This window comes from Brachionichthys hirsutus, chromosome 6 (genome assembly GCF_040956055.1).
Source record: "Brachionichthys hirsutus isolate HB-005 chromosome 6, CSIRO-AGI_Bhir_v1, whole genome shotgun sequence".
NCBI lineage: Eukaryota > Metazoa > Chordata > Actinopteri > Lophiiformes > Brachionichthyidae > Brachionichthys > Brachionichthys hirsutus.
In genome coordinates this window covers 11,628,896-11,649,645 of record NC_090902.1, presented here as the reverse complement: position 1 = coordinate 11,649,645, position 20,750 = coordinate 11,628,896, and the positions used below count along the sequence as shown (strand labels likewise).

Sequence of the window (20,750 nt, the reverse complement as noted above, 5' to 3'; positions counted from 1 at the left end):
CAGACATATTTCAAGCTACAGCCTGAACCCAAAGACATCAGCATCCATCTCTGCTTTGTTCATTTTAGCATGCACTGCTCTTGCTGCTTGGATGGAAAGTCCTTGAACCACTGGTGAAGTATGGAGGCCTAAACACACGCACGCACGCACGCGCGCACGCGCACACACACACACACATTCTCACACAAGCTTGCATTTGTGAAAGCGAGCTGTCAGTGCTGCTCTCACACACCATTCATCACAGGCTACTAATTCTGTTAGACCATTGTCGAGCCTTTCGCACCACACGTTGCTCTCTGAAAACTCAATCAGAGGCTAATGCCCCCAACCCTCCTAACACACACACACACACACACTCACACAAAAGGTTCTCACTATTGGTTTATTGCTTACACATACACACTCACAGCGACCCCGGGGGTAGAGCAGAGGTCTCGAAGGACCTCACTAGTCTGACTCTTTAAGTGTTGCTTGAGTTTGACGGACAGGACTTACGTGAACTAGGTTTCTGGTGCTGAGAGTAACTGTTGTGGGGGGAAAAGTGCCTCATAATGATAATCTGTAAAGTGAAGTCCTCAGCACTTTTTATGCAAAATCAAAATAACCATAATTAAACATTATATCAATTTAACTTGATTACTAGTAAATCCCTGCAGCAAATCAGCCCTAAAGATTCCATGGAATAACAAATCATCAACCAAACGTGGCTGATTTGGTTAGGTTTGTGGTGCAAGCACTCCACCACCTGTGCCTGTGTATTTGATTAGTTAATCAAGAATCACTTTGCATTGTGCAGCTTTCATAAAGCATCATTGTGGCTCAGATTACCAAAAAACATAAATATATACCGGTATATATATATATATATATAAAAGGAAACAGATGTTTTAAGGGATATTTCCAAAGTTTTCTGATTAGTCAAAAGAAGGGAATTAAAATAAAGTTTCAGCAGCATAAAAATTATTACAGACCATTTCCTTAGGGGGGGGGGGGGGGGGGGGCGTTAGACAATGAGCGGACGCAAACGTGGGGCAGGATTGGGCAGACTAAATTTAGCACCACCTTTTCATTCTCTAATTAAGAGATTAATACACCCTGTCACATATGTTACAATACTACCCAATGATTTATTATCCAGTCGAACAGATGGAGCGATTGGAAGGAAGGTAAGGAGTAAATGGGGAGAGAGAGAGAGAGAGACAGAGATATTGCCTGAACCCAGCTAATTAGCATTCACATGTGATTGTGCCATGTCTCGACTGTGTTCTGTGTTTATAAAGCTGAGATTTATTAAGGCAAAACGACGTTGAAGTTGACTTAAACTCTGATCTGTTTCCTTAACAGGCTGCTGTTAACAGAGAGGCATGTGGCCCCACATAGAAGCATGTGCAGCGTAGCCCTGGGCTTCAGGTCGAAATCAATGTCACAGCCTGATCTTATTGCATCCAATGCATGTTTTAATCAGTCTCTCTGCTAATCAATGCAGGTAGACGTGGCCATCAGGCACTGGTGGGGGGAATTTACAAGTACTTCTATTCCCCCTGCCTGTGTTTCCAGACGGAAGTTTTATGAGGCAGCGCACATTGTGACAGTAAATCTCTTCCTCCATTTTGTCAAAATTAAATCTCCCAATGCTGCTCTCTATTCCCACATTTGTTTGTCTCACAGTGTTGTTTGCGTAAATGAAATCTGCCTCGGCTCTGCCAAGTCAACGTTCTGGTCTTTATTTTAATAGTGTCTGGAAGGGGCAATAAAAGCAAAGTGTCTTTGTTCAATATTCGACAATAAAACTAGATGTAGGGAAACTTTCAAATCCCTGAGTTGCATTTAGGAAACTTACTTAAAAAGGCTTGCATACTTTTTAAGGGGGGGGGGGGGTAATGGGGATTTAGTGTTAAATGACAAAATAAATGAAAATATAGTTTAGAAAATAGCTTCATGTATGCCAGAGGTCTACAGAGGAAACTACTGTACTGATGAAACACATTTCTAAAATGAGCCACAAATTAACCTGCACACGTTCACACTATTGTCACACTGTATCTACTGTTCTGTTGTTCACGCTGAAGAAACGTGGTTGGCATTACTGTTGTCAGCTTCTACACAAGTACAATTTATGTACCATATATTAGGGCCTGATTACAATTAGAATTTTTTTCTACCAAGCTTCTTACATAAAACAATATATGATCAGATTGAGCTTCCGTTATTTAGAAAAATGACTCATATATATATATATATATATATATATATGAGACAAGTATTGAAATTACCAAATACATTGTTAATGTTTTTTTTTTCCGTCATGTCACAGCAACTGAACCAATAACTATATATATATACGGTATACAATATAGATAATATTGGCATCCTGCTCCCAAACAAGTTTCGGACACAGACGGCTTCAATTATTTTCACAAATCTTTTCAAATCTCTGTAAGTGAGTTTTCGCACTGATCGAGATCATCCAACCGCTTGTAAGATGTGCATTTGAAGGCGCTAGTTGAACAATCTATCTACACATACGTAACACTGTTCCTTTGTGACATATATTTCACCATTTCTGGACTTTCTATTTCGGTAGTAAAATCTGGAACAGGCCATGCGTGATCGTTCATCCACATACACACTCCTGCCCTAAGGGGGGGACCTAGACCCTCAAACTGACACCTGTCAGTCACGCCGCCAAGCTCTACTGACAGGAGCATAATGAGGGGACGGTAGCGGTGCAAGCATGCGCTGAGAAGACAGACGAAGATGCTTGAAAGTTGAAGAAGAAAGGTGGGAGAGGAGGGAGATGAAGAGGGGGCGGGAGGAAAATCAAGGGAGGTGAGACTTCTGAAGCTTGTTAGGGATGCTGTGAGATAAAAGTGGTGCAGCGTGCTGTTTGGTGTTTTAGCACGCCACCATCCTTTTCATTTGTTAGCATGTGTTTATGATGTTGTTTCTCTCTCTGTTTCTGTCAATCTCTATTATTAGACGCTCAGAACCTCCCCCTGCTGTTTTGACACTCCCGTTGCTCCTGTTTCACACTTTGACACACGGCGCGGAGAGGTTTGGGCCGTGTACACTTTCACACCGGTAAACAGAAGAAAAAAAAACATCTCCAAGACAGACAACCACAGCATCATACAGAATGAAGACACTTTCAAATGAAGCACCCACATTTGCTCCGGGCGCTGTGAAGTGCCTCCAGTATCAGAAGTTCTCTTTTGGAACGGTAAAATTCAGAGCAACCAAGTAACTAACAAATTGACTTGATCAGACGCAGACGAGCACCTGGTCCCTTTTATCAGACTGGCGTCTCTGATCTGGCGTGCTGGCAGAGGCGACAATGCAGATCTGAATCTTCGCTCTGTGGAACCATCATGAGACAGGTCTGAAAGTCGGAGCCAGCGATTCATAACCCTTTAATGCTTTTGTAAATGGCGAGCCATTGATGTTGCGTTGAATTCAGCTGACGTTAATGTGACACACGTTCGGGGTAGTCATCAAGATGAATCTCTCTCCAACGGGCGAATGAATGTTTAGACCCTCGAGGAGAAGAAAAAAAAATAGCCACAAATAGCACAACTTTTGATCAAGTCGTTCGAGACAAACGTGTCGACACCTACTTCAGGCGAGTGATTATCACAATATAGTGCTGGATTAAGAATTGCAATGGAAACGCTCGCGACAGAGCGCTCAATGGCACTCTGATGGCCCCGAGACAGACAAGCGCGAGAGCGGCGTCTTGCGGCTGATATCTGCGGCTGCGAGATTAGCTTGGTAATTAACCACAAAGCAATTATCGGGCGATGGGATGAAAGGCGTGTCTCTGGGAAGGTGTTTCTTGACGTGTTTAATAGGTGTTGAGTAGCTTGAACAGCCGACAGAAGTTGTCTCTGATTCGGCGGCCTTGCAGTCCAGCAGAGGTGGATCCACAGCTGATAAGTGCGGCTGCCGAGAATTCAATTAATTAGACTGTTGCTTTTCCTTCCATCTACTTTTCATTAACCTCCATTGACACCTCCGGAGAAGCTTGTGTGCCTTTTTTTTACGACTGCGAGAGGATTAACAAGGAAATGGGAAGTTGGCAATAAACAAAGTTAGAGGATAGAGTCCCCCCCCCCCTGAAAACATCACACTCTCAAGATTGCTTGGAGACGCAGGATGCACTTGAAAGGCAAAGAATGGCTTCTCTCTGACTGCAGACTGTAATGGGTTGGATGACAATAGTTAAAAATGCTCATGTGCGGTTGTCTCCCCCCCAAAAAAAAGAAATCCCAAAGAGTTTTTGGCATCAGGCCAGTGGTGAGAAGTCAGTGGTGTAAGATTGTGGAGTTAGAGGGCTTTGGCTAAGTGCTATTGATGGAAAATAAGGATGGCTCTCTGGGGGGTTTCAACCACAGTTCCTTAGATCAGAAACAGACTCAATCCATAAATCCACCTCACTTGCAATTAATATAATGACTGTCTGTTTCAGAAGCGGTTTAAGATTTAAGCAATATCGACAAATCCTTGTGAGATATACATTCTCATTTATGATGTCATTAAAGATGGACTACAACACTACTTTAGTCCTCCTTTTGTTGTCACTCCCTGATCAACCCTTATTAACTCAATGTATCTTGTATCAATGGGATTTTAATATACACATAGCCTCTTGGCACAGTTTTCAAGAGCCTTTCATCCTACCTGACTCTTCATCAGACTTGTCATTTTCTGAGTCGGTGAGCGTGAGGGCCGAGTTCTCGTGACTTGACACTCCTGAGCTGCGTCGGGACTTTACCCTTCCTCGTCCGGCCCACAGCTGAATGGCTCGCTCCGGAGACAGCGGCCCCTCGGGATCCGAGTCTGCGTCGGAGCCGGCACTCAGGGAGTATCCTCTCTGGAGAAGGGCCAGGTCTGGACAGTAGGGAACAGCAGTGGGGTGAGGAGGAGGAGGAGGAGGAGGAGGAGTTGGCTCGCATACTCCCAGCTCGGCCAGGGTGAAGTTACCCCCTGTGGAGGAGAGAATGGAGTAACATAGGTAGAGAGAGGAGAGGGCTAATTTTGACTAAAGCAAATGGAGACACACAAACAAAGGAACACACACACACACACATTTAGCAAACAAACCTACAATCACGTACAGTGAAGCACACTAATTATGAAACTACGGAGGCGGAGGATGAAAATTGGTCTTTGTTGTTAGAGGCAGGAGGGGAGAGATGACACAGCATGAATCAGGCACAGGCTGCTAACTCGTTGCTGCAGGGAACATGTACTCGCCCGGCTCAAACCCACCTCCCTTGCTGGATTACCAGACTTTGGATTTCGTGATATTTCTCTCTACATGTGATCAAATAATTGTTTGCTTGAGACCTGACTGTACTGCAGCTGCCGGTTTGATCATCTCTCTGCCTCGTCGCCATCCCTTGCTGGACCCCAGGCTTGTTGAATATTACCGCAGCCTACCGCAGTACCGGCCTCGCCGCCTAACGGCCTCTCCCTCAAGACAAGCAATTTCGTCACGCCCAAAATAAATATATAAAATTATCCAAATTAAAGCACATCAAAGGAGATCAATAAACTGTGCTGCAGCTCAATTAAATCCAAGCCGAGGAAAAAGCAATTAAGAAAAAAAGGCATGCTCAACCAGTTTATTCTCTATACTAATTAAAAGTGTATTGTGGATGCAATTGCTCACCGTCAGCTGTTGGGGCAAAAGGATCAGGGGGAAAAACAGTTGTGATTCACTTCATTAGCTGTTTGGGGAGGGGAAAGCAAGAAGCAAGGGAAGAGAGTGTAACGTTGTGGTGACACGCTGCATGAATTGATCTGCTGGGAATTGTGCAGCTGTGCGACTGGGTTAACTGTGACTCATCAAGCGTACGGACGCAATCAGAGAGGGAATTAAGCAGATCAAAATCGTCTGCTGGATCTTCAAAGCTCCTCTTCACAGTCTCACCGAAACACGAGCGCAGCGCTGAAAATGATGCAGACAAGGAGGGCCTGAATGAGAACTAGAGGAGGAGGCGTAAGGCTCTACACTTCTATTGGACCAGACACCGGAGGTCAGAGAATGGCGCCACAGGTGGGTTCAGTTTCTAGGCAACAGCTGGGCAACATCAAGTCAACAAAAGAAGACTTAAGTGTCAATTACCCGTTCTTATCTTCTTTCTTTCTTTGTCTCGTCCTCCCACTTGGCATAAATACGGATGGAAAGAAACTCCTTTACAATACATATTTATGAGAGGGGGGGGGGGGGGGGGGTGGTATTCCGTTGGTCATTTCCCCCACTATACTACAGTTTAAGCACAGGGTCTATCTCTACTTGTTGAACCCATACCTGAGATGAAGTATCGTAGGAGGACAGGAGAGAATTCCAGGAAGCCTGAGAGAGAGGAACACACAGGTTCTTTAACACCACTCAGCAAATCGTCCTGAACTGAACTATGTCTACTCGGCAATCACGGAGAGAATTAGTCCTTATGCAAAGCATCCCATCCAAAATACACTGACAATAATTGGGCCACAAACACATCTTCCAGTAGAAACAAAATGCTACGTGGATGACGAAACAGCAACCAAGTGCGTGTGTTTGTGCGTCTTTGGTGCAAATATCCAGCGTTACATCCCACAGGCCAATGCTCCGTACAATTAACAACCCATAACTAGTGATTACATATGCAAAATACAATCACTCCCTATCACCAACAGCCGCAGACAGAGCCCAACGCTGTAACAAGCCAATGCTGCGCTCAAAGAAAGATGGATCGGTGCTACGAGCCGAGGCAGGCATGAAAATCTATCTCAGTTATTCCATAAATAGAAAGCCAATCGCATATTTGTTATGTGATATTATGACAGATCTGGGGGGGTAAATTTGTCGCTGCATTCTTATCTGATCAATGCCTTTGTCTTGCTACGATGCAGCCGCTGTCATTGTTGCACTTATAATGCATTGATGTGCGTTTTGTGCTTTGAATTTCTTCTGCAGCTGCTCACATCTGTGTGTGTGTGTGTGTTTCTATGCTCCACACTGATATGTACGTTTGCCTGTCAGCTGATCCGTGCATTCACTGTGAATGTGTTGTACATCTGAATCTAGCAATGGGTTACATTAAAAATAAAGGCCGAAATCAGTATATGTAGAGTAAAATGAAAATAGAAGCAGGGCCAGATTCAGTGGAATAAGAATCCAGAGGGGTAGAGGGGCATGATCTAGGATGCTCCCGGGACTACCTTTCAGTAATAGAGCTACAAGGGAAGAACAGAAGGATGGAAGAATGAAATGAGTCCTGAATGTGTGCAAGATGAAGGACAGAATACAGGATTTATGACTGCAGTGATGAATACAGAGAATTGTACATTTTCATGTATTTATTTATTCACAAGTGACTGCTGAGATTCTGTCAAGATGATAATTATCAATAGTTATTGATAATTGGAGGCAAGCTCCTATGGGTAAGTAAGACCATCCAAACATCAAAGTCACTTTGTTTGAACTTTAGTCAGCCACATCAGAACACAACACAACACCATTGTCTTTAAAGACAGACTTGTTTTCATGAAGCATGAAGATGTACTCGATCAGAATCAATTGAAATCAGATGAAATCGACCTACATTATGCAAAATAGTAAATAAATATTAGAACATTAAAGACAGTCAGGCCGGCATGGTGGCATAGTGGTTAGCGCTGTCCCCTTCCAGCAAGAAGGCACTGGATTTGAATGATATCTGTGCAGAGTTTGCACGTGTGGCTTTGTGCAAGCACGATTGTAAGCAGTCAGTTTTGTGGATAGAGAGGCCCATCATTAAACAATCATTTGTGCTTGTTAGCAGTTTGACAGGCAAAGTATAGACAGCAGGACTCTGCATTCTGCTGCTTGACTTTTCCTCACCCCACTGTGTGATTCTGCAAAGGATTTAAAACAGGGAGAACATGCATGCTTCCCTGCTTCGTCTCTTGGACCACCTTTGGACATTTCATTTCTAGCTTCCGAGGGCGCACCAATTCAGAAAAGGTTCTGATTTGTCCAAAAGTGCTAAACTAGGGAACTGATTTGCTCTTGGAAGGAGGAAGCATTAAAATCAGGAAGAAAATGCGACCGTGCACGGTCGGTTCTCTAGCAATCCCATGAAATGGCTGAAATTACCGCTGATAACTGTAAAAGCCTTATTTTCTTTGTCACCACGAAGGAAATGGAAGAATTGAAGGCTAATAGCAGCTAAAATGTGTCAATTCTTAATATTTTCCATTTTCATTTACAGCTATTCATCTACACTGCACTTTAGTGGTTGTCCTTTGTTTCTTTTTGGGAAGTATGTCACAACAATATGTATATTTTTTCATTCCAAATAAATCCGTGGAAAATGAAGACAATATAATCAATATTTATTTTTATTTTTTTAATATTCAGGCTTGTATTTCCATTCCTCTGGAATTAAATCTTAACAAAGTGGCTTTCCTGTGTCGCCCTGTCTATTTGCTCAATGCTAGACAAAAAAGCACTTAAAAAAAGCATTTCTGCTCAGCAATAAAACATAGTGAAGGAGATTGGGACTGTAAACCTGAAATCAAGACGGGGACATCACAGTTTTTTTAAATTAACTGCAGACAGTTTTCATTGTCCACTTCACTAATTGTAAATATCTGCAGCGTTGTCTCCACACATGCAAAATGTCACACGGCAATACTTGGATCGAAAATGCTAGTCTATCAAAATAGTTAACGAGAAAAGCAGACCTCAGCCGAACAGCTCATTCCCCTCGTAATTAGATTTACACCAGCTGATCTGGATCATCATCAATATCCAATCAACTGTTCCTGATAAGATTTAAAAAATGTTTGTGCAAATTTCACCAAGATCCATCCTGAATGTTTTGAGTAATCTTGCTGACAGACAGACAGACCAATGTAGGAGAAAACATAACCTCCTCGGCAGAGGTAAATATACTGACACCTCTGGTAACATATGAAGGCTATCAGTGTCTCTGTGTCCAACTCAGTATTGTTTATTTTAAGGGGGGGGGGGGGGAGTAAATTTCTCTGTACACATACTGTATGTAATACAGGTCCAGTGTCAATTGCTGCAGTGTGAGTGGGAAAATTCATAAATTCATGAATTTTGAAAGGTGATCAATGAATTAATTTTGTGTCAAAGGAATGAGAAACGATCTGCTGTGTCGCTCACGCAGGCAACAGCTTATGTAAGCTTTGAGAAAGAAAAATGAACTTCCTTTTAAATTTATAGGATACGAAGAAGAGGAGCAAAATAAAGAGCCGAGTCAGAGAGAAAAAGGTGGATTTTATGATGAGGTGTTGAAACATGGTGGAAACCTCATTCATGAGCAACAGCTTTGGTGAGGAGAGAGACAGACAGAGGGACGGGCCATTGGAATGACTTTGACTTGAATATATTAGGCAAGGTTCAAGGTCATTGCTGTCTTATTGAATTGGGAATGGATTTTGCTCCATTTTTATGCACTTCTAATTAAAATACAAGCAATTAAAATTCTGGAAAGTACCAATAAAAATGTACAAAAAGGAAGGCTTCCATGGTGATGTGAAGCATTCTATGAAATGAAGGGCTATACATCTGTTTCGAGAGAACTAATGAACATAACCTCTATGTGTGGCCATAATGAGATCACAAAGTTTGGCATATAATTACAGCCTAATTACATATAATTAACAGCCTAAATGCTCATCATATAGTGAAACAAGAAAACGCTCAGAGAGCGCAGACCTCCGCCGAGCAGCTCGTTCCCCTCCTAATTAGATTTACACCATCCACATGGTGATCTGGATCATCAACAAAACGTTCTAAATTGTTCTTGCTATCTTTATACACCAACCATGAAAAGTGAAAGTGAATCGGAGTCAAACATCATCATATTTCGAACATCATCCTGGAACCAATCCAGATGAAATTCGGTGGTGAGATAGAGGCCCCCATCCCACACGACTGTCAAATTCCATAAACATTGGTCAATAATCAACCGAGATATTGAGGGACAAATGTTAAGCTCCATTGACTGCAATGTTTCTGAAAATTTCAAACTGATCCAGAATCCAAGATCTCTTCTGGATCGTCACCAAAACGTAATCAAGTATTCCTGGTAACATTTCCAACATTTCCAGAAAATGTCATCTGGAATTACCCTTTGCCTCGCCGGTGGTAACAATGTGAACTACAACTCAGCTCCAGAAAGAAATACACTCTGGTATAAATATGTATATCAGTATTCCTGCAGGACTGTTCTGCAGCTCAAAATTTACAGTCAATGCTCTGGTTTATTAGAGAAAATAACAGTCATATAATTTTGGATCGTCTCATAGGACTAAAATTAATGTTGTCTTTTTTATGACTCAGCTATGCAATAACCCTTAGCTCAATGGAGCATGTGATTGAATTTCGACTCATTGTTTTGGTTTTACAGCCAGAACCCTGGAGTTTGAGTAAACTCTGACCTCTCATCAGACTTGCTTCTGGATACAGTAGGCAAGTGTTGTTAAAATAGCCCCAATACACCCACTGCAGGTTACCCACTTAGCAGCAAACAGCAAAGAGGCAAAGTTGGAATGAGCTGAAGCTTAGCAGAAACATGAATGCTAATGATGTTCTGTTCTGCCAACACATTAATCACAACAAATTAAGGCTAATTGTGCTCAGTGTCAAAAATGGGTGCAGACAGCCTTCTATCCATACGCTGCGTTAATGTTGTTCTTATTCATGTCCTGAAGGCACATGGATACGGACAAAACTGAGCAGCACCACCAGGATTCGCTGGGGTACAGAGTTCAAGCAAAACACAGCAAATGCCCACAGACATGACAAAGAAGAGAAACGTGCCAGTGTTTCGGGCGTGTGCGACTGTTGACCGATACCTAGAGTCCTAGACGGAGAACAATGATACAATATTCTTTCAACTTCTCCAGCTAGTCCAAAAGGCCAGAAGCAAAAATAAATAAATAAATGAAACAATCTGATTCATCGTTTTCACCATCTGAACTTAACCATAAATAATAATTCTTAGTTTGAAGAACAATATTTTGGCAAAGGGACTTTCAAAATGGTCAAAGAGTGTTTTTAATAATAATAATAATAATAATAATAATAATGCATTTGTTTTATATAGCGCTTTTCTGGACACTCAAAGACGCATTACATTGTGCATTATTCATTCACTCCATACTTGGGAGTGGAGATGCTACTGTTGTAGCTGCAGCTGCCCTGGGACTGCCAATTTGTGCCATCGGCCCTCTCGACCACCACCGACATTCACTCGCTCACTACATTCACACAGGCAATGTGGGTGAAGTGTCTTGCACAAGGACACAACAACAGTGTGCACATGTGCAGGAGCCGGGATACAAACCACCAACCTCTCGATCATACGACGACCCACTCAACCACCTGCATCGCCGTCGGCACAAATTTCGTTCATCCTCTTTAATTGAATTTCATATAATAAAAACTTGCGAGATCATATTAGTGAAGTGAATTCATGAATATTAGCAAGCAAGATGACAACAACCAAAATCATATAATTATTATTATGTTTTGTTTTTTGTTTTACCAGATGATCCTCTCAGGATGAAAATATATCTTCTTAAAAATAAAATAAGCATTAACACCCAGCCAAACAGCAGATTGTTTGGCAATTTATCCTAATGGGCGTGTTGGGATTATCGAGGTAACATTTGTTTTGAATAAAGAAAAATCAATTTTCATGTTGCCAGGAAACAGTTTATGTAGGATATGAACATAGAGACGGCTGTACTTATTTTTTATATTTAATGGCCAAATTTCTACCTGCTTTAAACTTTTGTTGTCTCCCATCGTACGACCGGCGGCTGCGGCTGAGTGAGTGGCAGCAGCAGAGATACGTTACAACATTACTTTCTCTGCGTGACTGACATGTTGTGACAGGATGATGGAGTGCACTGGCAGTCAACTTAGAAGGATTTGGTGTTGATTATCAACAGTTCTCTCTCACACGCACACACACACACACACATGCATGCACTCATACATATTTCACTGCATGTGGCATGTCATTAACACCACCATTAGCAGCGCAGACCTAACAGATATGCCCACATAGGAGTGTCATGGTCAAACACTTCCTGCACCCAGATGATATTTGCCATTTGGGCTCCTGCCTGATTTAGATGGCTGCTGGCATCTCCTAATGATGGGACCAAAATAGGTGTGACAAATGTCATCCATCCCTGGGCTAGTTCTATCCCCGCCTAGAGAGCAGCAGTCTAGGTTGGACAGGACATGACACAACCCCAAGCACACTGGAGGAGGCCTTGTCACAAAGAGGTGATGCGGGAAGCAGTGAAACGCCTCTCCTCCATGACGAGCCACTCACTGTTGCTCATAACCCCAGAGTACTCTGTGTGCCCCTTCTACGGGAACAGTGGCAAAATAAAAATTTGGTTGGTAATGTGTTGATGTTTAAAATTCAGAAAATTCTCTCCCTTCATGTTCTTGAATAACAAGAGAATTGAGATACGAGGCATTTATTCTGGGACTGCCGGGGGACGTCAGATTATGATGTGAAGATGGTAGTGGCATGTACACACAATTTATCTTTCTTTCTAAATCTTTTACATCGTGTGCACTTCTAGTCCATTTCTTTCCCATTACTCCCTTTCTTAATTTTTAAAATCATGAAAAACCTACTTTAGGGATGAAAGATTTCTGACTTTAGAGATCACTTTAAATCTAATGGTGGGTGGTTTTATCAAAACGACAGTAAAAAAATAAGGAAATGCAGCTCTGCACTCATGTCACCTAGAAACAGTGACAGTCTATAAAACAGCACATAGACTGCAGAAACCTTCAGTGGTATGCCTATTTTTTCTCTTGTTTAGTATTTCACTGGTATGTGTGTGTGTGCGCGCGCGTGTGTGCGTCTTTGGCCAACAGTTTAACCCGTAATCTAAATCACTGTGCAAATTATAGAAAACTGACGGTAACCAAGGCAACAGCATTCCTTCTTCATCCTAATATACCTTCAATGTGAAAGGGAATTTAATGAAGATTTGAGAGTCCAGTTAATATATGACTTTCAAACACTATTTACACTTTTTGCTGGAACTATGTGGTGTGAGCTGTCACTTCTCTTTTTGCAAACAGTATGTGTGATCCAGCATTGAGTTTTATATTCATTCATTCATCAAATTATATTAATTTCAAATTTTAAAATATGTTTTTGACAGCATAGAAATGTATTTTACTATGGAACCAGCTCCTGGCTAACAAGCAACAGTAATATACATACAGAGAAATGCACGTTTGATTCCTTCCTTGAATAAGAGGTAAGAATAACTCATTGAACATCAGGTTCCCTTGATGCAGGATTCATTATTGGTGGAGAAGCCGCTGTTCGCTGTGGCTTCCTGCACTTGGAGTGCCCTCATCTGTGTCCTAAACATGCAGCAGCATCAGTTAGAAAGCCAGTCATTAGCAGGCACGTATAGACCCAGCATCAAAATGAGCATATATGTTGCATACATGCACAGTCTCACATTCTGTGGCAGCAGACCAGGTTTAATTACAATCTATGCAAGCGAGTGACTCGGCAGAGGAAGTAAAAAAAAAGAAAAAAAAAACCAGACTTGATAACACTGACATTTATAATCTGCCTCATTTATCAAAAGCTGCCAAAGCAGAGTCAAAGAGGGTCATCACGTAGTAAACATAGATTAACTCAACTCTCACAAAAGACACACAACATTGTCTAATAAATGATTTGTAGTGTAAGAAAATTGCGGATGTCAGCATGCATTTCCCCAGACTCTGTCAATTAGTTGTCTCCTTCGCACACAACATTCGTGTGCGTGTCCACGTGGGTGTGCGAAAAAAGACCTAATATTTAAGTTGAATGCTGAAAAAAAAATGCTCAATAGCGAAGACAACCGGAGGTGTCCTCTGGTTTGGACAATGCTACAAGGAGAATGTCAGGGTTGCTCATAGACCTGGTGGCTTCCAGCCCTTCTATTAGAATTGTATATTATTACTTTTAATCTTTAGAATCATCCGTGATGCAGGAAAACAGAGCAAGTTTCAAGCTAAAATGTGTAATCTGCACCCCTTTGATTCATCGAGTAGTGATTTATAGTGGGAAAATACCAAACACTTGACAAGATGGGTCTATGATTTAGGTCATGTATCGAGACCTTGAATACAAACCAACATTAGCATTTTCCAGTTGACAAACATGGAGATGAGTTTCGTTGGAGTGCATTCAGGATGGGCGAAGTGTGGATTAAGTTCCAGGATTCTCTTCAGCAACTCATTTGCTTTCTTGGAGCTACGGGACCGCCTTTGAGTGTCAGCAGCTGGCAGCGGCACCGAATGCCAGGAAGAAGACAAAGATAAAGAGGAACTGGCGGATAACGGGAGGGATTTCCTTTAATTTCACCATTTAGTCTAAATAGCATGCAGCTGCTTTGTTCTGTCTCGGATCATTGGCAGTCCGGCTTGACAATCAACCAATGGAAGGCGAGGGCACGCACGCATGTATTTATGCATGCACGGAAAGAAGTAGCACAGAAAACACACATTCTATTTGTGTGGATTTTTGTACTTGTTTACTCGCAGTAGTGAAAATCCCAATCTGTATGCAATGCAGTCCCTGTTACTGTTTGTGCAGGGCTGCAGACAGATAAGCGATACCTTTGTGACACAGCGGTTGCTGGAAGAAACATATGCGAGGTATATGCACCTACTGCTGTCAGGAGCCCTGACAAAGCAGGAGCCATGAGCTCAGCAATGAGGACAAAAACCCTCGGTGTCTTCCCGCTGGTGAACACAGCTCATTGTGCTCACTGGAGGCGCCGATGCCCGCGATCAACCCAGGCTTCTATAATGGCTGAAGAGAATATTTCTCCTGTACCATCAGTGAAATAAGGAGTTTTGTAAAGATTATCGGAAGACTGTAAGCATGACTATGAATTTGAAGAAGTCAAGGGCAGTTATTTTTCTGTCATTCAGATTCCCATTGGACGCTGCTCTCACAAAAGTGTCGGGGATTACCCCCTGAATCTCACTAAAGATGGCACATCATGAGAAGCTGCTCCTGCTGTTCTTCCAGATATGTGGATGCATTCACCACCCAAAGAATGGAGATGACAGAGGAGGCGCAGGGTGACCCTATCGTGCTAAAAACCTATAACCCGCCCACTCAAGCATCTTTCCCATTCTGTTCAAGCAGTGGAAAGATTTTGGGCAAAGTGATCCTTGGCTACTGTAATCACTAACTACATTAAATACAATAAAGAAAAGTAAGCACAGCATGCGGTAACAGCCATTTACTGGTAGGTACTGCATACGGCTGGTTTACACAGGAACGAATGGACTTATTCTGGTAATACATTACAGCATACAGTTACAGCATACAGTTGTTTTTTTATACAAGACGTCAAGCCAAAAGAGCTCAAACCCTCTGTGAAATCAAACACAAAGGACAGACAGAGTTCACAACCCACGGCACGGACAGCCACTGAGTGGCCCCCATCGTGACAAATGTGTGACATGATCACCAAAGCAGCAATACAGGAACAGCAAGGGTGAGAGAAAGGTGGACAAAATGAAGAAAAAGCAGGCATGAAAGGTGTGAGAGAAGAGTTAAATAGCACATAAAGTCAGGAACAAGTGACCTATGAAAATATGGAACCCGAGAAAAACACAGAGGCTGCGTGTCGTCCAGGCAGCCATGTAGGTTTCCACCCCTGGGTGCAAACTGCAAAGCATCGAGGACAAGGTAGAGGGCCTCATTTAGAGTGTTCTGAATGGAGAGGATGAAGTTTCTCGAGACTACAATAACAGTGGTAATGCTTGCATGCCTAGAGGTCGACTTGGAGAAATCATGAACTCATGGGAGACGCAAGGATGCGTAGAGCATGTGATGAAAGGGACAGGGAAGCAAAAGACTGCAGCAGAAGAGAAGAAGCATGTATGCTGCACTGCTAAGATGGGCAATATTAAAGTTTACACACTTGTCATATTTGCATTTGTGTCACATGGTTATCTATTTATCAGTTACCATGCATATTCAGACCAGGATACTCCACTGAAAAGACATGACAGGGCGCTTAGGTGGTTAAAATTGTATGTGTTAACTAAAATAAACATGAGCACAAAGCTTTCTTTGATTCCTGGTTATTTGTATTCTCTTTATTTGCTCCTTACCTCTTTGGGAGGCTGCAGCGTTTTGTAGTGTTGAATGGGGAACACTTTAAATGAGCTTTCCAGGCTGTTGCATGTTATGGTAGGAAAAAGAATGTGTCATTTGGATGTGGAAGCAGAGAATGTAATAAATGTGTAATGGGAAAACAGTAAAGCTGAGAGCCAAGGAATGTCGGGGTGGCGGGGGGTATGTTGGAAAAAATAAAAACACACTTATGTGCGGCTGCAGATCTAAAGTCGATATAATGCTGTACATTGCATACTTAATATAGTAAGTTTAGCACAGAGGACACACAAAGATGAAATGTTATTATTCTGATACAAATGCCAGCACAAACAGATTAAAAACTGCTGGAGCAGGATAAATATGTTGATGCAGAGTGAATACATCATCAACATACAACTGTTATAAAGGTCACTGACATCAGCTTTTCTTATCTCCTTGCAAAGCAGCAAATACATTTCAAACAGGCTAAGCAACAAAGCACTAAATAGACCAGACCCAAAACGGCCTTCAGACAGACAGAATGTGGTACCAAAGGGAGCCAATGTTCCTTTTAAAAGATGAATTTATGCTTCGGAAAACACTGAACCACCAGTAAAGCTTTTCATGCATAATGATGCACTGTGAAGCAAGTTATTTTAGAGGGCTGTGATATCTGTTGTGATAAAATGGCAAATGTGACAAAGAGCTAGAAATATCGGGAGCAAATGTTTTGGTTTCTTGAAACGAAAAATACATCCCATTTTATTTTTTGCAGTTACTTATCCACTGGCTGAGGGGCGGGGCACATCCTGACTGTTTTCACATTCCAAGGAAAGAAGCACAAACAACAACAAAACATGGAAATCAAGGTTGGATGACCTGAGATGAATTTCTCAACCAAAAGCTGAAATAATAGGCTCGTCCAACTGAAACAACAACATCATCGTATTTTAATCAAAGTTAATCAAGTTTCCTGGTGTGTTCCCATCGGCGTATGAATTACTAATATCATCAGTTCAGATTTGTGGGCTATTCAAAAAATCTACAAGGACATCTGAGTCAGCCTCCCCTAATTTCTTTGGTAGCTGCTATTGAAGAAAATTAAGTTTCTGTCTCCATTCACTGTCTTGCCACTGAGTCACAGGCTGTTCAGTGCAACACACACTAGCAGCCATATAGGATCAACATGGCGCCACCCTGCCTTATTTATTTTATAGTTTGTTCCTCTGAATATATTCATACAAAATGAAACCATATGAATCTGCCGAATGACCAGAGGAGCTATCAGATTTCGGAATCAGGATAAAACCCCCGGTCTCGCACGCACCGGTTACACAAATGCTCTGATGAAAAAAAAATGAAGACGACAATATGAATATTCTTCTTCTCTTGCTCTTCGCACTCCTTTCCGACATCCCATGGTGTCACAGTCCATATGGTGCCGCAACACTGTTGGTCTCATGTGGCCACACTTCCCACGATGCATCTGTGGCTCTGGGCTTTCAAGGGAGCTGATAGGCTGAGAGGACTGTGGTATCGACCAGGCACTGCCTGGTGTGAGGTCAGCGCTGTGCAGCAGTGGACTGTGTCTGAACAGCACGCACCACTGACGTCCAGTCTGTCATTAATCCTGCCAATCAATCCTCCATTTTCTGCCATTTTGCCGACAGAGAAGAAAATACACTCATCTGTTGCTTTCAAAGAAGCAAAAGTGGCACTAAATATTTTCTTCTTTAAGCTACTGAATTTCTCTTCGTCCTTACAACTCAAACAAGCCTGAATCCTTGAAAATGCATTTGTCTTCGTCAAGCAATAATGTCACTACATTTGGAAAATGTCATCTCTAACATGCTGTGCACATGTTTGGCCATGTTTAGGGTTATTGTTCTGGTATTTTTCGGTCTTAAATGACATTGTTTCATGTTGCTCTGGGCTCGCTTCCTCTCCAGCCTGTGTCCGCGTAGAGAAAACAGAGCTTAGCAAAGATCAATCCCATTGAGTCTGACTCCTTTCACTAGCCGCGGATCAATACTGCCTGTTTCATGTCCCTTTGCAATCCACACACACACACACACACCGACACTGACTTTAAAGACATGCCTATGAGAACAGCCCCACTCCTTTAGAAATGACCTATCGGCCTATCGGCTAACTTGCTCACCGGGGATACAGAAGTTCATTATGACAGGCTTGCCAGTGCTAAAGGTCTGCTTTGGTCCTCTGCTGCAAAGTGCAGCCTTCACACCACCTGATTACTTTAACAGCTTGCCACGGAAGCCTTGCAGGAAACATGCAGTGGTTGAAAGTGATGTACAGCTGGAAAAGGTTTGACTCTACAAGTGCAGCAATGTTACTGCAGAATGTTTGATGGCATGCATTTAACGTACGAATCGCAGGAGAGGACTGGGGAGATTCTAAAAAATCCTCAGGTATATTTGGCTCAACCACACGTACTTGACAGGGGAATGAAATGCTTACTGAAGCTGCACTGAGAGCACCAATTATTGGGGAAAAACTGAAAGAGACTTCCTGCATGCCAAAACTAGCTTTGATTTTATGCTGAAATTGTCAGCCTTGAATTATCCGTTATATGTGGAAAGCATGCTTTAACCCTGGAACTATATTAGCTCTTGTGTTCTTCATGTACTATTCTGACAAAGGACACACAAGTATCTTTTCTATGGTTGATAATAGGTGCAATACAAATACAAATTAACCACTTTTGGAAATCCATGATAAATATGAAGCTAGGTTCAGCCTTTGTTTTTGTCTCATGTTCTTTCAAAAACACCTCCCATCCAGCTTTGAATAGCCTCAAACAGAGTAACAAATAGTTCCGAGGGAGAGTCGTCTCCACAAACCCACCTTGTCTGGCGTACTCATCAGCCTCATGGTGAACAAGGTCAGTCACGCAGCCGCCATAGTGGAGCCTCTGCTCGTGGTCGAAGGCCTTGAGGGTCTCACTGGAGCTGTAGGACTTCTGGGTCGGAACACGGCACTCATCAACATCCAGGGAGGCCGTGTTGTACTGGGAGTCTTTGGAGCAGCGCCCCCCGGTCATGGAACGCTGTCTACGGTCCTTCAGATCCATGCTTTGTGTCTGGTTTGTATGTGATTGTGTGTGTGTGTGCGTGTGTGTGTGTGTGTGTGTGTGTAGTGGATGGGGTAGGGATACAGGAAGCTGAGATAGGAGTGGAGGTGAAGGAGAGGGAGAAGGAGAAGTAATTGGGGGGAGATGAAGGGGCCTCCTATTGGGCCTCCGTAATGTCGATCACCACTTCAATCACCTGGAAGACAGGAACAGAGAGAGACACATCATGAGAGGGGTAAAAGAGAGAAAGGGCTTTTATAGAACGAAAGATGCACCACTGTGACACTCTTCAGACACACTCTGAGTCTGTGTGTGCAGTGAATGGACTGTGGCGAACGCACATTTGAGCAACCAGGCAAACACACAACACACTGCACTGCTGATGCTGGATAAGTAAGGCTATTGTGTTGCAGAAACAGAGCTGTAAGCATCGCGGTCCACAGAGATAGGCAGCCACTGAGCATGCTGATGAAAAATGGGCATAAAAGTAGCACCACCCAAACGTATTCCAGTCCAGAATATGATGTTACCAATGCATCAATAGGGCTTGCACAAAGGGAAATGGCAGTGACAGTAAAGGATGGAGAATTAAGAAACAAAAAAAAGAGTGCAGCGAATCAGAGAGGAAGGGCAGGCAAAATGACAGGAGAAGATACACAGATTACCCACACTGGGGGAAAAAAAAGGTAAAGGGCAAGGAAGAAAGAAAAGCAGCCGGATGCAACAGGAAGGATGGAAGAAGTGGAGAAATGACTTGAGGGCATTGCTAGTCTCTCCCTCATTATCAGAGTGAGAATGAATCCTGCTCCCTTCGAGGCTGTAACGGATAATCAACATACACACACACACATAGTATGGGGGTAACCATGCTGATTGACTGTCACAGAACGTGTGACAACTTATATGAACGTGTGCATGTAGTCATCACTTCCTGCTGCATCACATCCAGCACATTTTTAATCAATCCAAATCTTCTACTCGTGGATGTAGATTGTACATGATTATGATGCTAATGCAGCATGATACTAGTGCAGCGGCCTTGAGCGACGCATTACATTAGCGGCTAAAGATCAAAGTACAACAATACAACAACCAACAGTAATTGACATGAACGCTCCCAGCAGCTGCCTTGTATGGGATATTTATGGTAATAAATAGGTCATCCATGTTTCTATTGCTCCAGGCCAAACAACGTCTGGTCTACCCGTTGCATTACAGCGCAGCATTAGATTTTCAGGAAACCATCCCTCTCTCTGCCAGGACGACATGTATTGACATCAGTGTGGGCAGAGCAGACATCATTTGATTGAGAATATGCGATGTAAATAATTGCATGCTGGGATGGAAAAGGAACGAGACAGGGTGAAAAAAAAGGGAGAGAAAGGACTCACAGAACGGGAATCAATCTATTCAGTGAGGGCTCATTTTAAAATGCTTAGAAGGTAGCATTGAAAAGTACCCTGCTATGTCCATTGATTAACAGTAGGTATTAACTC

General features: G+C 42.6%; 1 protein-coding gene across 1 annotated transcript in view; it reads right to left on the bottom strand.

Annotated features, from left to right (window-relative positions):
• tenm2a (teneurin transmembrane protein 2a) overlaps window positions 1–19,254 on the bottom strand; it is a 135,788-nt gene extending 116,534 nt beyond the window's left edge. Inside the window, exons 1-3 of the mRNA XM_068740384.1 lie at window positions 19,029–19,254; window positions 6,314–6,358; window positions 4,678–4,983 (exon numbers count right to left, since the gene is read on the bottom strand). Coding sequence (XP_068596485.1) covers window positions 4,678–4,983; window positions 6,314–6,358; window positions 19,029–19,254 — 577 coding nt within the window. The remainder of the gene's footprint in view (window positions 1–4,677; window positions 4,984–6,313; window positions 6,359–19,028) is intronic.
• Window positions 19,255–20,750: the final 1,496 nt, after the last annotated feature.